The following is a 16,723-nucleotide window of genomic DNA, read 5'->3' on the forward strand; positions in this document are numbered from 1 at the left end:
TTCATTACAACTAATCAGCAATGACACTGGGAAAAAAACTAGACTGGTGAAAGCAAACTCCTCTTTCTCTCCGTCTCCCTCCCTTCTCCTCTTCTCTCCCCCAGGTTTTCCTCCGGGTGTGGTCAACATGGTGTTCGGCACAGGCCCGCGGGCGGGCGACGCTCTCGTGGGCCACCCTGACGTCCCATTGGTCAGTTTCACGGGCTCCACGGCGACGGCCCAGCGGATCACGGAGCGCTCTGCTCCGTTCTGTAAGAAGCTGAGTCTGGAGCTGGGTGGGAAGAACCCTGCCATCATCTTCTCAGACGCCGACCTAGACCAAGCCGTCACCACCACCGTACGATCCTCCTTCTCCAATCAGGTGAGAGTAAGACTCAGGATGGGCCAATAGAGTGAGAGAGGGACTCAGAATGAGCCAATAGGGTAAGAGGGGGACTCAAGATGGATCAATAGGGTAAGAGGGGGACTCAGGATGAGCCAATAGGGTAAGAGGGGGACTCAGGATGAGTCAATAGGGTAAGAGGGGGACTCAGGATGGGCCAATAGGGTAAGAGGGGGACTCAGAATGAGCCAATAGGGTAAGAGGGGGACTCAGGATGAGCCAATAGTGCGAGAGCATCATCAGAATTTGTTCTTATCTGACTTGCCTAGTTAAATAAAGGTAAAAGAAAAAAAGAGGCTGGCCAATCGTGGAATATTGAGTTTGCAGTTGAGTGAGATGATACAAACATTATATTAATGCTTAGATAAAAGAAATGCATTGGTAGAAGTGTCATTTTTTATCAGCTGTGTTCATGACCGTTTTATACATGAAACCCTTCTGAATGACCCTTATTAATAAAGAGAGGTTCTGATCTGGGACATGAAGGTTGCAAGTTCATGTGTTGGCCACATGGGGGTGGCATGTCTCACATTTTGCTAGCTGACAGTAAAATGAACGACTTCTTCCTCCTCCTCTTCCTCCTCACCAGGGTGAGATCTGTCTGTGCACCAGTAGGATCTACGTAGAGAGGAGTATTTACCCAGAGTTCCTGAAGAGGTTTGTGGCGGCTACGCGGGAATGGAAGACTGGCTCTCCCTCCGACCCTGACAACGATAACGGAGCTCTGGTCAGCAGAGAACACCTGGAGAAGGTATGACGTCACATAATATCCATGGTATATACCAGTGTTTCCCCTAGGAGTTTTGTTTTTGGTGGGATGGAGTTTTTGGCCTGCCTTGTGACATCACCAGTAAGATGGAGTACCAAACCTCTCTGCCAATAGCAGCTATTTTTCCTCTCCCCACTAAGACCACTGGGTTACACTCCTAGCAGAAGTCTTGCTCTTTGCTAAGAAACATTTCTGTTTCTTTTTGATCATTTTAATTGAAAACAATCACAGTAAGGTACTTAATTATTACCCAGAAATGATTTGACATTGAGAAAGAAAAAAAAAAAAACGGCTGCATTGGACCTTTAAAGCTAATTTCCTGCAATTCTACACATTTTTCCCTTTTTTAAAGTAACTTCTTAAAAGTTAATATTCCGTTAATTCACACCCAAATAATGTTGTTGACTTATCCTATACTTGTATTTGCGGCCAAAGCATAAATTAAAGAAAAAATACTTACTTCAACAATCCCACCTCAAACGTGTATCTCAAACAGACCGTTTTGGAAAATGCTGTCTATTTCCTAGAGTATGATGTCATACTTCTGAGGAGGGTGAGCTGGCCAATCAGCGGTCTACTTGTATTCATATTTTTAACGACCGGTGTACGCCCACACCATTCTGTTGTTACTTAACTAATATTGTAAGTGATTATAAGTTATGCATTTTGATATGAATCTGGAAACACTGGACAGTTACTTTAAAGCTAATTTTGCCATGGCTATTGCCGTGTTCTTATGCTATCTCAAATCAAATGTATTTATAAAGCCCTTCTTACATCAGCTGATGTCACAAAGTGCTGTACAGAAACCCAGCCTAAAACCCCCAAACAACAAGCAATGCAGGTGTAGAAGCACGGTGGCTAGGAAAAACTCCCTAGAAAGGCCAAAACCTAGGAAGAAACCTAGAGAGGAACCAGGCTATGAGGGGTGGCTAGGAAAAACTCCCTAGAAAGGCCAGAACCTAGGAAGAAACCTAGAGAGGAACCAGGCTATGAGGGGTGGCCAGTCCTCTTCTGGCTGTGCCGGGTGGAGATTATAACAGAACATGGCCAAGATGTTCAAATGTTCATAGATGACCTGCAGGGTCAAATAATAATAATCACAGTAGTTGTCAAGGGTGCAACAAGTCAGTAACACAAGAGTAAATGTCAGTTGGCTTTTCATAGCTGATCATTGAGAGTATCTCTACCGCTCCTGCTGTCTCTAGAGAGTTGAAAACAGCAGGTCTGGGACAGGTAGCACGTCCGGTGAACAGGTCATGATTCCATAGCCGGAGGCAGAACAGTTGAAACTGGAGCAGCAGCACGGCCAGGTGGACTGGGGACAGCAATGAGTCATCATGCCAGGTAGTCCTGAGGCAAGGTCCACCTGGCCGTGCTGCTGCTTCAGTTTCAACTGTTCTGCCTCCGGCTATGGAATCACAACCATTTTCCAACCAACTAGATGCATCACAAAAAAACAAAACACAGCTAAATGAGGCACTAACCTTTGACGATCTTCATCAGATGACACTCCTACATCATGTTACACAATACATGCATTTTTTGTTCGACAAAGTTCATATTTATATCCAAAAACAGCATTTTACATTGGCGCGTGACGTTCAGAAAATATTTTGCCTCCAATACTGCTGGTGAATGTGCACAACAATTTACAAAAATACTCATCATAAACGTTGATAAAATATTAAACTGTTATTCAAAGAATTATAGATGAACATCTCCTTTATGCAACCGCAGTGACAGATTTAAAAAAAAGTTTCACGGGGAAAGCACACTTTGCAATAATCTGAGTACTGCGCTCAGAAAAATACACCAGGCAATACAGATACCCGCCATTTTGGAGTCATCTAAAATCATAAATAGCATTAGAAATATTCACTTACCTTTGATGATCTTCATCAGAAGGCACTTCCAGGAATCCCAGGCCCACAATAAATGTTGTATTGTTCGATAAAGTCCATAATTTATGTCCAAATAGCTCCTTGTTGTTTGCGCGTTCAGTTAGCTACTCCAAATGTAGTAAGGGAATACCCCCCTGATTTGGACAAAATAACATGGCAACATATTGGCATAGCACGAATCATACACACGATTGCAAAAACCACCCAAAGCGGCCCATCTCCGGGCCAATCATATGGCAATTTTCCGATGGCAATTGCCAATTGTAACACCCCAAATTTCCTTTAGATTGCGAGCGTGCTCCACCTTGGATTTTCATACAGCAAATGATACCCAATTCTTACCCAAGTCTCAGATTTTGATAAAATGATATTTTTTTTGAAAACTTAGCACCTTGTAAAAAAGTGGTTTCTGGACCGTTTTTCGAATTTTTTTCGATTGTTATGTCAATTACACATGTATAAGAGCTGTATGAACATGCTTCTGACGTTTTTTATTGATGTCGTTTTTTGGGTTGCTTTTGCTTGTGCGCAAGGCATATGATTTGTGCATTTTGAATATGATTTCATAGGAAAAAAGTGACATTTTTTTTTTCATTTTTTTTGCAAAATGACATATCCAATGCTTTTTTTTGTCACTTGTGGAAGTATTGCAAGTGCCAAATTACAGCAAATATCCAAAAGATAGCTAGAGCTCTCCGCAGTGAATTTTCATATTGCAAATGTAACACAATTCAAGTCCCAAGAGTCAAATTTTGAAAAAATGACATATTTTTTGAAAACTTTTCAACCCTTAAAAAGTGGTTTCTGGACCGTTTTTCGAAAATTTTTTGATTTTTATGTCAATTACACATGTATAAGAGCTGTATGGACATACTTTTGACATATTTTATTGACATAATTTTTTGGGTTGTTTTTGCTTGTGCATAAGGCATATGTTTTGTGCATTTGGAATATGATTTCATAGGAAGTCAAAAGTGACATATTTGCTTGTGCATAAGGCATATGATTTGTGCATTTGGAATATGATTTCATAGGAAGTCAAAAGTGATATATTTATATTTTTTGCCAAATGCCATTAGAAATGTGCAAATGAAATGTCCAATTCTTTTTTGTCAATTATACATGTATGAAAGTATTGAATGTGCCAAATCAGTATGTTTGTCCGTTTGCCATGTACGATCATAGGAAGTCGGTTTCCAAACCCAAAAGTCAGTGAACCATGGTCCAAATGGCATTTATACTGCCCAAATGATATATATCCCTATGTTAAGCCATGAATCAACGCAGATGGTCTACTTGTCATGTATGATGAGGGAGAAGTGGGACTCTGTTGCTTTTAACATTTTTAATGAATTTGACATGCTCAGAATGCATAATTGACTGGCCCGATGATCTCGGGATGGCCGTGCAGTGACTGTGGTTCCTCTCCATCGCTCGTTGTGTTGATTTCATCATGTCAACTTTGGTGATATTTTTTGCTGTTGAATCATATTGAAAATGCGCGTTACATTTGCAATATTGCGCGTTACGTTTGCAATATGATTCAATGGGCATTTAGCATCACGAATTTAGGCATGCTCAAAAATACTGCAGAAATGCATTATTGACTGGCTCGATGAACTCGGGATGGCCGGGCAGTGACTGTGGTTCCTCTCCATTGCTCGTCACCCAGCAGTCAGCGTCCATCAGTCAATTAGATGTCATTTTGACACCAAACTGATAGCATCTGACACCAAATCCACTTTTTCCAACTCGTATAGAAGCCAACTATCACATATGTCAGAGAAGGCCCATAATTCACAGTGCTTTCAATTTTAACCATAAAAAAACCTAAAACACATAGTTACGTTATAGCTGCGGGTCCAGCTCTGACATTATGTGTAGGCCTATGTGAGGCGACCCCGAATCCGAAGTTTCGGCTCGATAGGTCATTCGGTGCCTGAGCAATGGCCTAATTGGTGCTGAAAATCCACTTTTTCAGGGCGTTACTACGGGGTCCCTGAATGAGCTATCGGACAGAGACATTGGGGTCCGTCTCTATGGGCCGAGGCGGTTTCAATGCACCTAGTCTTGCGACTCTGGGACATTTCTACATGTCGCCATGTCCGTGATATTCAAAATGAATTGAAAATATTGCAAATGTACGAGGCGGTTTCTCGGTCAGAGAACCTTCTAGAGCCCCATAAATCACCGTGCACTATCGACTTGAGCTCTAGAACAGGTTTCTAAAATTTCGGAGCTCTAGGTCTGACGGTTCTTGAATCGTTTGAACGAAAGTAACTATTGAAGGCGGTATAAGCCTCTAAGCCCCACACTATGTACCTATGGCCAAATTGTGTGTGTGTGTTTTTGTTTTTTTTGCAAAAAGAATAGACACACGTTGTCTTTGGGGTAGGCATATACAGAATCCTGAATATGAAGTCTCTACCTTAAGAATTGACTGAATGACACATGGTTGAGTTGTATGATTTTCACTATCTGCAGGTGCCAATATGACAATAGCTCTTGTGTGTTTTTAACCACTTCCGGTTGTCACAGGAAGCTCTTGCTTCACACACGTTGTCTTTGGGGTAGACATAAACAGAATCCTGAATAAGAAGTCTCTACCTTAAGAATTGACTGAGTAACAGATGGTTGAGTTGCGTGATTTTCACTATGCGCACGTAATATGACAATGGCTCTTGGGTGATTTTAACCACTTCCGGTTGTCACAGGAAGCTCTTGCTTCACACACGTTGTCTTTGGGGTAGACAGAAACAGAATCCTGAATAAGAAGTCTCTACCTTAAGAATTGACTGAGTAAAAGATGGTTGAGTTGAGTGATTTTCACTATCTGCAGGTGGCAATATGACAATAGCTCTTGGGTGTTTTTAACAACTTCCGGTTGTCACAGGAAGCTCTTGCTTCACACACGTTGTCTTTGGGGTAGACATAAACAGAATCCTGAATAAGAAGTCTCTACCTTAAGAATTGACTGAGTAACAGATGGTTGAGTTGCGTGATTTTCACTATGCGCACGTAATATGACAATAGCTCTTGGGTGTTTTTAACCACTTCCGGTTGTCACAGGAAGCTCTTGCTTCACACACGTTGTCTTTGGGGTAGACATAAACAGAATCCTGAATAAGAAGTCTCTACCTTAAGAATTGACTGAGTAACAGATGGTTGAGTTGCGTGATTTTCACTATGCGCACGTAATATGACAATAGCTCTTGGGTGATTTTAACCACTTCCGGTTGTCACAGGAAGCTCTTGCTTCACACACGTTGTCTTTGGGGTAGACATAAACAGAATCCTGAATAAGAAGTCTCTACCTTAAGAATTGACTGAGTAACAGATGGTTGAGTTGCGTGATTTTCACTATATGCAGGTTGTCCATATGACAATAGCTCTAGGCTGTTTTAACCACTTCCCGTTGTCACAGGAAGTTCTTACTCAACACACGTTGTCTTTGGGGTAGACATAAACAGAATCCTGAATAAGACGTCTCTACCTTAAGAATTGACTGAGAAACAGATGGTTGAGTTGCGTGATTTTCACTATGCGCACGTAATATGACAATAGCTCTTGGGTGTTTTTAACCACTTCCGGTTGTCACAGGAAGCTCTTGCTTCACACACGTTGTCTTTGGGGTAGACATAAACAGAATCCTGAATAAGAAGTCTCTACCTTAAGAATTGACTGAGAAACAGATGGTTGAGTTGCGTGATTTTCACTATGCGCACATAATATGACAATAGCTCTTGGGTGTTTTTAACCACTTCCGGTTGTCACAGGAAGCTCTTGCTTCACACACGTTGTCTTTGGGGTAGACATAAACAGAATCCTGAATAAGAAGTCTCTACCTTAAGAATTGACTGAGAAACAGATGGTTGAGTTGCGTGATTTTCACTATGTGCAGGTTATATGACGATAGCTCTTGGGTGGTTTTAACCACTTCCAGTTGTCACAGGAACCTTAGAATCGACACAGGTAGACCTCACAGTAGCCTGATGGATTGTTGTAGAAGACAGGTTCATAAGGCATTCATAACCCACATAGGCTTCAGGTTGAATTTTGGAGAATAGTCTATGTGTTCCTATGGGGAGAGAAGTCATTGCACACAGTTTGATCTAAACACCTTCTTTTCACTGTGAAGGGTTAATGCCACAGGGTCAAGGTTGGCTTGCACAGATCGGGAGGACCTCAGGAACGCTCCTGGTTCCTCTCCATCGCTCGTTGTGTTGATTTCATCATGTCAACTTTGGTGATATTTTTTGCTGTTGAATCATATTACAAATACACGGATGCGCATTTGCAATATGATTCAATGGGCATTTAGCATCACAACTTTGGCATGCTCAAAACCACTGCAGAAATGCATAATTGACTGTCCCGATGAACTGGGGATGGCCGTGCAGTGACTGTGGTTCCTCTCCATCGCTCGTTGTGTTGATTTCATCATGTCAACTTTGGTGATATTTTTTGCTGTTGAATCATGTTGCAAATGCGCGTTACATTTGCAATATTCCATGTTACGTTTGCAATATGATTCAATGGGCATTTAGCATCACAAATGTGGCATGCTCAAAACCACTGCAGAAATGCATAATTGACTGTCCCGATGAACTGGGGATGGCCGTGCAGTGACTGTGGTTCCTCTCCATCGCTCGTTGTGTTGATTTCATCATGTCAACTTTGGTGATATTTTTTGCTGTTGAATCATGTTGCAAATGCGCGTTACATTTGCAATATTGCGTGTTACGTTTGCAATATGATTCAATGGGCATTTAGCATCACAAATTTAGGCATGCTCAAAAATACTGCAGAAATGCATAATTGACTGTCCCGATGAACTGGGGATGGCCGTGCAGTGACTGTGGTTCCTCTCCATGGCTTGATGGTGAGTTTTTAGTGATTTTTTGAAAAATGTCCAAAATGACTAGGTGCGCCCCATACTGGATGGGCACTGATGGAAGGTGCTCCCTACCCAACCGTGGACCCCTTGCACCACCCTAAAGGCATTTAAAACCCTTCTAAAAAATTACTCCTGGTAACCCATTTCGGGTCACCATGTGCACTGATGCGCATTTGCAATATGATTCAATGGGCCTCAACATCACGAATTTGGCATGCTCAAAAACACTGCAGAAATGCAAAATTAACTGTCCCGATGAACTGGTGATGGCCGGGCAGTGACTGTGGTTCCTCTACATGGCTTGATGGTGACATGAGAGAAGTGGGATTGTCGTTTTTTAGCAATTTTTTTGAAAAATATCCAAAATGACTAGGGGCGCCCCATACTGGATGGGCACTGATGGAAGGTGCTCCCTACCCAACCGTGCACCCCTTGCACCCTCTAAAGGCATTTAAAACCCTTCTAAAAAATTACTCCTGGTAACCCATTTCGGGTCACCATGTGCACTGATGCGCATTTGCAATATGATTCAATGGGCCTCAACATCACGAATTTGGCATGCTCAAAAACACTGCAGAAATGCAAAATTAACTGTCCCGATGAACTGGTGATGGCCGGGCAGTGACTGTGGTTCCTCTCCATGGCTTGACGGTGACATGAGAGAAGTGGGATTGTCGTTTTTTAGCGATTTTTTTGAAAAATGTCCAAAATGACTAGGGGCGCCCCATACTGGATGGGCACTGATGGAAGGTACTCCCTACCCAACCGTGGACCCCTTGCACCACCCTAAAGGCATTTAAAACCCTTCTAAAAAATTACTCCTGGTAACCCATTTCGGGTCACCATGTGCACTGATGCGCATTTGCAATATGATTCAATGGGCCTCAACATCACGAATTTGGCATGCTCAAAAACACTAAAGATATGCAAAATTGACTGTCCCGATGAACTGGTGATGGCCGGGCAGTGACTGTGCTTCCTCTCCATGGCTTGATGGTGACATGAGAGAAGTGGGATTGCCGTTTTTTAGCATTTTTTTGAAAAATGTCCAAAATGACTAGGGGCGCCCCATACTGGATGGGCACTGATGGAAGGTGCTCCCTACCCAACCGTGCACCCCTTGCACCCTCTAAAGGCATTTAAAACCCTTCTAAAAAATTACTCCTGGTAACCCATTTCGGGTTACCATGTGCACTGATGCGCATTTGCAATATGATTCAATGGGCCTCAACATCACGAATTTGGCATGCTCAAAAACACTAAAGATATGCAAAATTGACTGTCCCGATGAACTGGGGATGGCCGGGCCGTGACTGTGGTTCCTCTCCATGGCTTGATGGTGACATGAGAGAAGTGGGATTGTCGTTTTTTAGCAATTTTTTTGAAAAATGTCCAAAATGACTAGGGGCGCCCCATACTGGATGGGCACTGATGGAAGGTGCTCCCTACCCAACCGTGCACCCCTTGCACCCTCTAAAGGCATTTAAAACCCTTCTAAAAAATTACTCCTGGTAACCCATTTTGGGTCACCATGTGCACTGATGCGCATTTGCAATATGATTCAATGGGCCTCAACATCACGAATTTGGCATGCTCAAAAACACTAAAGATATGCAAAATTGACTGTCCCGATGAACTGGGGATGGCCAGGCAGTGACTGTGGTTCCTCTCTATCGCTCATTGTGTTGATTTCATCATGTCAACTTTGGTGATATTTTTTGCTGTTGAGTCATATTGCAAACGCACGTTACGTTTGCAATATAGCGCGTTACGTTTGCAATATGATTTAATGGGCATTTAGTATCACAAATTTAGGCATGCTCAAAAATACTGCAGAAATGCATAATTGACTGGCCTGATGAACTCGGGATGGCCGGGCAGTGACTGTGGTTCCTCTCTGTCGCTCATTGTGTTGATTTCATCATGTCAACTTTGGTGATATTTTCTGCTGTTGAATCATATTGCAAACGCACGTTACGTTTGCAATATAGCGCGTTACGTTTGCAATATGATTTAATGGGCATTTAGCATCACAAATTTAGGCATGCTCAAAAATACTGCAGAAATGCATAATTGACTGGCCTGATGAACTCGGGATGGCCGGGCAGTGACTGTGGTTCCTCTCTGTCGCTCATTGTGTTGATTTCATCATGTCAACTTTGGTGATATTTTCTGCTGTTGAATCATATTGCAAACGCACGTTACGTTTGCAGTATAGCGCGTTACGTTTGCAATATGATTTAATGGGCATTTAGCATCACAAATTTAGGCATGCTCAAAAATACTGCAGAAATGCATAATTGACTGGCCCGATGAACTCGGGATGGCCGGGCAGTGACTGTGGTTCCTCTCCATTGCTCGTCACACAGCAGTCAGCGTCCATCGGTCAATTAGATGTCATTCTGACACCAAACTGATAGCATCTGACACAAAATCCACTTTTTCCAACTCGTATAGAAGCCAACTATCACATATGTCAGAGAAGGCCCATAATTCACAGTGCTTTCAATTTTAACCATAAAAAAACATAAAACACATAGTTACGTTATAGCTGCGGGTCCAGTTCTGACATTATGTGTAGGCCTATGTGAGGCGACCCCGAATCCCAAGTTTCGGCTTGATAGGTCATTCGGTGCCCGAGCAATGGCCTTAATTGGTGCTGAAAATCCACTTTTTCAGGGCGTTACTACGGGGTCCCTGAATGAGCTATCGGGCAGAGACATTGGGGTCCGTCTCTATGGGCCGAGGCGGTTTCAATGCACCTAGTCTTGCGACTCTGGGACATTTCTACATGTCGCCATGTCCGTGATATTCAAAATGAATTGAAAATATTGCAAATGTACGAGGCGGTTTCTCGGTCAGAGAACCTTCTAGAGCCCCATAAATCACCGTGCACTATCGACTTGAGCTCTAGAACAGGTTTCTAAAATTTCGGAGCTCTAGGTCTGACGGTTCTTGAATCGTTTGAACGAAAGTAACTATTGAAGGCGGTATAAGACTCTAAGCCCCACACTATGTCCCTATGGCCAAATTGTGTGTGTGTGTTTTTGTTTTTTTTGCAAGAAGAATAAACACACGTTGTCTTTGGGGTAGGCATATACAGAATCCTCAATATGAAGTCTCTACCTAAAGAATTGGCTGGATGACATAGGGTTGAGTTGCGTGATTTTCACTATATGCTGGTTGACCATATGACAATAGCTCTTTGCTGTTTTTAACAACTTCCGGTTGTCACAGGAAGCTCTTACTCAACACATGTTGTCTTTGGGTTAGACATAAACAGAATCCTGAATATGAAGTCTCTACCTTAAGAATTGACTGAATAACAGATGGTTGAGTTGCGTGATTTTCACTATATGCACGTTGACCATATGACAATAGCTCTTGGCTGTTTTTAACAACTTCCGGTTGTCACAGGAAGCTCTTACTTCACACACGTTGTCTTTGGGGTAGACATAAACAGAATCCTGAATATGAAGTCTCTACCTTAAGAATTGACTGAATGACAGATGGTTGAGTTGCGTGATTTTCACTATCTGCAGGTTGCTTATATGACAATAGCTCTAGGGTGATTTTAACATTTTCCGGTTGCTCCAGGAACCTTAGAATCGACACAGGTAGACCTCACAGTAGCCTGATGGATTGTTATAGAATACAGGTTCATAAGGCATTCATAACCCACATAGACTTCAGGTTGAATTTAGGAGAATTGTCAATGTATTCCTATGGGGAGAGAAGTCATTGCACACAGTTTGATCTAAACACCTTCTTTTCACTGTGAAGGGTTAATGCCACAGGGTCAAGGTTAGGCTTGCACAGATCGGGAGGACCTCAGGAACGCTCCTGAGGTTGAATTGTGCTTCTAACCCTAATGGTTCTCTCACTGTCACCCATAAGCACTTGACATATTGGTGCAGGCCTCATTTTGGGCCTAGTTTTCTCACGGTCGCTGTGCTCATACCGAGCAAGCTACGGTCAAGCGGGGCGTCTCATTGAACTCGTCTCAGCCTAGAGATAATGGTAATGCCATTGCAGGCTCTTTGTGTCTTTAAGCACCGCACTGTGTCACTCCGTCCTTGCTGTGTGTGTGTTTGAGAGAGCTTTTCTTTGACACCTGATGGGATAAATGACTGATTTACAGTTCATGAGGGTTGCCTAGTCACACATATGAAGTTGTGGAAAGATCTGACCTTTTTAACCCTTCAAAACAGCCCCTATGACACCATTATAAGGCATTTCTGGTTGACACAGGAATCTGAACGTTAGGCTCTTATAGAATATTGAGTTTTAAGTGTTTCTCTTAAGAACTGACTTATTTACAGAGGGTTGAACAAGTGTGTGTTGTTTCAGAAAATCACAGAAAATCACAGAAATCTCGCAGAGCTCCGAAACCTGCCTTAACGGACTCATCTGAACACGCTGCAACTGGATATGTAACTTTTTTGAAAAAAAACCTCTTGTTGTTGAATATCACCAATGTGTCATTGTACAATTTCTCTGAAATGAACATTGGTAAATGCATGGTTCCTTTTCTCCTGACACCGTAGGCTCATGTAGTTTGATGTGAAGCGGTCAAATCAGCACTCTATTTTCCTCTTTGACTTTCAATCCCAGAAAAATAGCCTTAACTCGAAAAGCGTCGAGGCCTCGACTCCATCCTGTTCGGGGCCAACTGCCCATTATGCCAAACCCACGCAGACCGAGTTTCGTCTTCGAATTATCTTCCGTTTAGGAGAAAAAGCCGTGTCGCGATTGGTGATATATGTTACATTTGCAATATGATTCCATACGCCCTCTCGTGGAATAATCCGGGACTGCAAGGAAATGACCAAAATTTGAAAATTTAATTAAACGGAAACCGAAGGTCCGAGAGACTCCGTTCGATGACTTCCTGGAAGATCCGGCCCCCGTGAGCGGCCCGACGCCATCCGCGGATTTATCGGACGTGGTCGGACGTCTAGTAAGGGAGGGTACATTTGCAACATGGACTTTCTCACTAACCATACGGATGGCGCACGCGACGTCCCTTCATGTATGGAAGCGCGCGGAAAATGTCACGAGGAAAAGTCAAAAAAGTTCTATTTACGTTCGTTCAAACATGTCAAACGTTGTAAAGCATCAATCTTTAGGGCCTTTTTAACATCAAACTTCAATAATATTCCAACCGGACGATTCCAATGTCAAGAAAAATGTTATGGAACACAGCTACCTCCTCACGTGAACGCGCGCCAATGAACTGATGTCCTTCCCTGAGTCAACAACTTCCCAGCGTTCTTGTTCGCTCTCTGTTCACTGCAAAAGGCTGAAACAAGGTTCTAAAGACTGTTGACATCTAGTGGAAGCCTTAGGAAGTGCTAAATGAATCCTTAGTCACTGTGTGTTAGATAGGCAATGACTTGGAAATATTCCACGCATCAGATTTCCACTTCCTGGTAGGATTTTTCTCAGGTTTTTGCCTGCCATATGAGTTCTGTTATACTCACAGACATCATTCAAACAGTTTTAGAAACTTCAGAGTGTTTTCTATCCAAATCTACTAATAATATGCATATCCTAGCTTCTGAGTTTGAGTAGGAGGCAGTTTAATATGGGCACGCCTTTCATCCAGAATTCCGAATGCTGCCGAAAGTGACAATACTGCCCCCTATGCGATTGGTGTTGTAAGAGGTTAAATTCACACAGGACACCGGAAAAGACAGGAGAAATACTCCAGAAAGAAGAAACTGACCTCATAAACGCCGCATAAATACTGGAGGCTGAGACAGGAGGGGTCAGGAGACACTGTGGCCCCATCCGATGAAACCTCCGGACAGGGCCAAACAGGCAGGATATAACCCCACCCACTTTGCCAAAGCACAGCCCCCACACCACTAGAGGGATATCTCCAACCACCAACATACCGTCCTGAGACAAGGCCGAGTATAGCCCACAAAGATCTCCGCCACGGCACAACCCAAGAGGGGGGGGGGGCACCAACCCGGACAGGAAGACTACGTCAGTGACTCAACCCCCACTCAAGTGACGCACCCCTCCCAGGGACGGCATGGAAGTACACCAGTAAGCCAGTGACTCAGCCCCTGTAATAGGGTTTGAGGCAGAGAATCCCAGTGGAGAGAGGGGAACCGGCCAGGCAGAGACAGCAAGGGCGGTATCTGAGTGGAGACATTAGAACCAAAATCAATGGGTGCCCAATGCCATGACGTTTTTACTTCTCCCTGGCTGTCTGGATTTTATTCTAGTGGTTGTTAGTTCTCGAAGATAATGTTATTACAAATCATTATCTACATACTTCACATAAGGAAATCAGTCAATTGAAAAAAAAATGTATTAGGCCCTAAACTATGGATTTCACATGACTGGGAATACAGATGTGTATCTGTTGGTCACAGATACCTTTAAACAGAAAAAAGTAGGGGTGTGGATCAGAAAACCAGTCAGTATCTGGTGTGACCACCATTTGCCTCATGCAGCACAACACATCTCCTTCACATAGAGTTGATCAGGCTGTTGATGTGGCCTGTGGATTGTTGTCCCACTCCTCTTCAATGGCTGTGTGAAGTTGGTGGGAACTAGAAACCGCTGTCGTACACGTCGATCCAGAGCATCCCAAACATGCTCAATATGTGATATGTCTGGTGAGTATGCAGGCCATGGAAGAACTGGGACATGTTCAGCCTCCAGGAATTGTGTAACAGATCCTTCTGACATTTGTGGCATGGGGCCGTGCATTATCATGCTGAAACATGCGGTGATGGTGGTGGATGAATGGCACGACAATGGGCCTTAGGATCTCGTCACGGTATCTCTGTGCATTCAAATTTGTTCCCGAAATTGAGAGAAATAAGCATATATATATATATATATATATATATATATATATATATATATATATATATATATATACAGTACCAGTCCAAAGTTTTGACACACCTACTCATTCCAGGGTTTTTCTTGACTGACCTTCATGTCTTAAAGTAATGATGGACTGTTGTTTCTCTTTGCTTATTTGAGTTGTTCTTGCCATAATATGGACTTGGTCTTTTACCAAGTAGGGCTTTCTTCTGTATACCAGCCCTACCTGATTGATTGGCTCAAACACATTAAGAGGGAAAGAAATTACACAAATACATTTTTAACAAGGCACATTTGCTAATTGAAATGCATTCCAGGTGACTACCTCATGAAGCTGGTTGAGAGAATGCCAAGAGTGTGCAAAGCTGTCATCAAGGCAAAGGGTGGCTACTTTGAAGAATCTCAAATATAAAATATATTTTGATTTGTTTAACACTTTTTTGGATACTACATTATTCCATATGTGTTATTTCACAGTTTTTATGTCTTCACTATTATTCTACTATGTAGAAAATAGTAAAAATAAAGAAAAACCCTTGAATGAGTAGGTGTGTCCAAACTTTTGACTGGTACTGTGCACACTACCGTTCAAAAGTTTGGGGTCACTTAGAAATGTCCTTGTTTTCCATGAAAACATAAATGAAATTATTTGCAAAATGAATAGGAAATATAGTCAAGATATTGACAAGGTTATAAATAATGATTTTTAATTGAAATAATAATTGTGTTTTTTAAAACTTTGCTTTCGTCAAAGAATCCTCCATTTGCAGCAATTACAGCCTTGCAGACCTTTGGCATTCTAGTTGTCAATTTGTTGAGGTAATCTGAAGAGATTTCACCCCATGCTTTATGAAGCACCTCCCATAAGTTGGATTGGCTTGATGAGCACTTCTTACGTACCACACGGTCAAGCTGCTCCCACAACAGCTCAATAGGGTTGAGATCCGGTGACTGTGCTGGCCACTCCATTATAGACAGAATACCAGCTGACTGCTTCTTCCCTAAAGAGTTCTTGCATAGTTTGGAGCTGTGCTTCGGGTCATTGTCTTGTTGTAGGAGGAAATTGGCTCGAATTAAGCGCCGTCCACAGGGTATGGCATGGCATTGCAAAATGGAGTGATAGCCTTCCTTCTTCAAGATCCCTTTTACCCTGTACAAATCTCCCACTTTACCACCACCAAAGCACCCCAGAACATCACATTGCCTCCTCCATTCTTGAAAAATGGCTTACATTTTTTTCTGCACGAATGTTCTTTGTGATCCGAACACCTCAAACATAGATTTGTCTGTCCATAACACTTTTTTTTCCAATCTACCTCTGTCCAGTGTCTGTGTTCTTTTGCCCATCTTAATCTTTTATTTTTATTGGTCATTCTGAGATATGGCTTTTTCTTTGCAACTCTGCCTAGAAGACCAGCATCCCGGAGTCACCTCTTCACTGTTGACGTTGAGACTGGTGTTTTGCGGGTACTATTTAATGAAGCTGCCAGTTGAGGACTTGTGAGGCGTCTGTTTCTCAAACTAGACACTCTAATGTACTTGTCCTCTTGCTCAGTTGTGCACCGGGGCCTCCCACTCCTGTTTCTATTCTTGTTAGAAGCCAGTTAGCGCTGTTCTGTGAAGGGAGTAGTACACAGCGTTGTACGAGATCTTCAGTTTCTTGGCAATTTCTCACATGGAATAGCCTTCATTTCTCAGAACAAGAATAGACTGACGAGTTTCAGAAGAAAGGTCTTTGTTTCTGGCCATTTTGAGCCTGTAATCAAACCCACAAATGCTGATGCTCCAGATACTCAACTAGTCTAAAGAAGGCCAGTTTTATTGCTTCTTTAATCAGAACAACAGTTTTCAGCTGTGCTAACATAATCACAAAAGGGTTTTCTAATGATCAATTAGTCTTTTAAAATGATAAACTTGGA

The 16,723-nt window shown here is 42.6% G+C and overlaps 1 protein-coding gene across 3 annotated transcripts in view; it reads left to right on the plus strand.

Annotated features, from left to right (window-relative positions):
- Positions 1-16,723, plus strand: part of aldh8a1 (aldehyde dehydrogenase 8 family, member A1) — a 30,128-nt gene that overhangs the window by 11,753 nt on the left and 1,652 nt on the right. For all 3 annotated transcript variants that reach the window (XM_029690599.1, XM_029690676.1, XM_029690759.1), the window contains 2 exons: positions 105-361; positions 972-1,133. In XM_029690599.1, the coding sequence (XP_029546459.1) occupies positions 105-361; positions 972-1,133 (419 nt within the window). The remainder of the gene's footprint in view (positions 1-104; positions 362-971; positions 1,134-16,723) is intronic.

Source organism: Salmo trutta, chromosome 1 (genome assembly GCF_901001165.1).
Source record: "Salmo trutta chromosome 1, fSalTru1.1, whole genome shotgun sequence".
In the NCBI taxonomy this organism is placed as follows: domain Eukaryota; kingdom Metazoa; phylum Chordata; class Actinopteri; order Salmoniformes; family Salmonidae; genus Salmo; species Salmo trutta.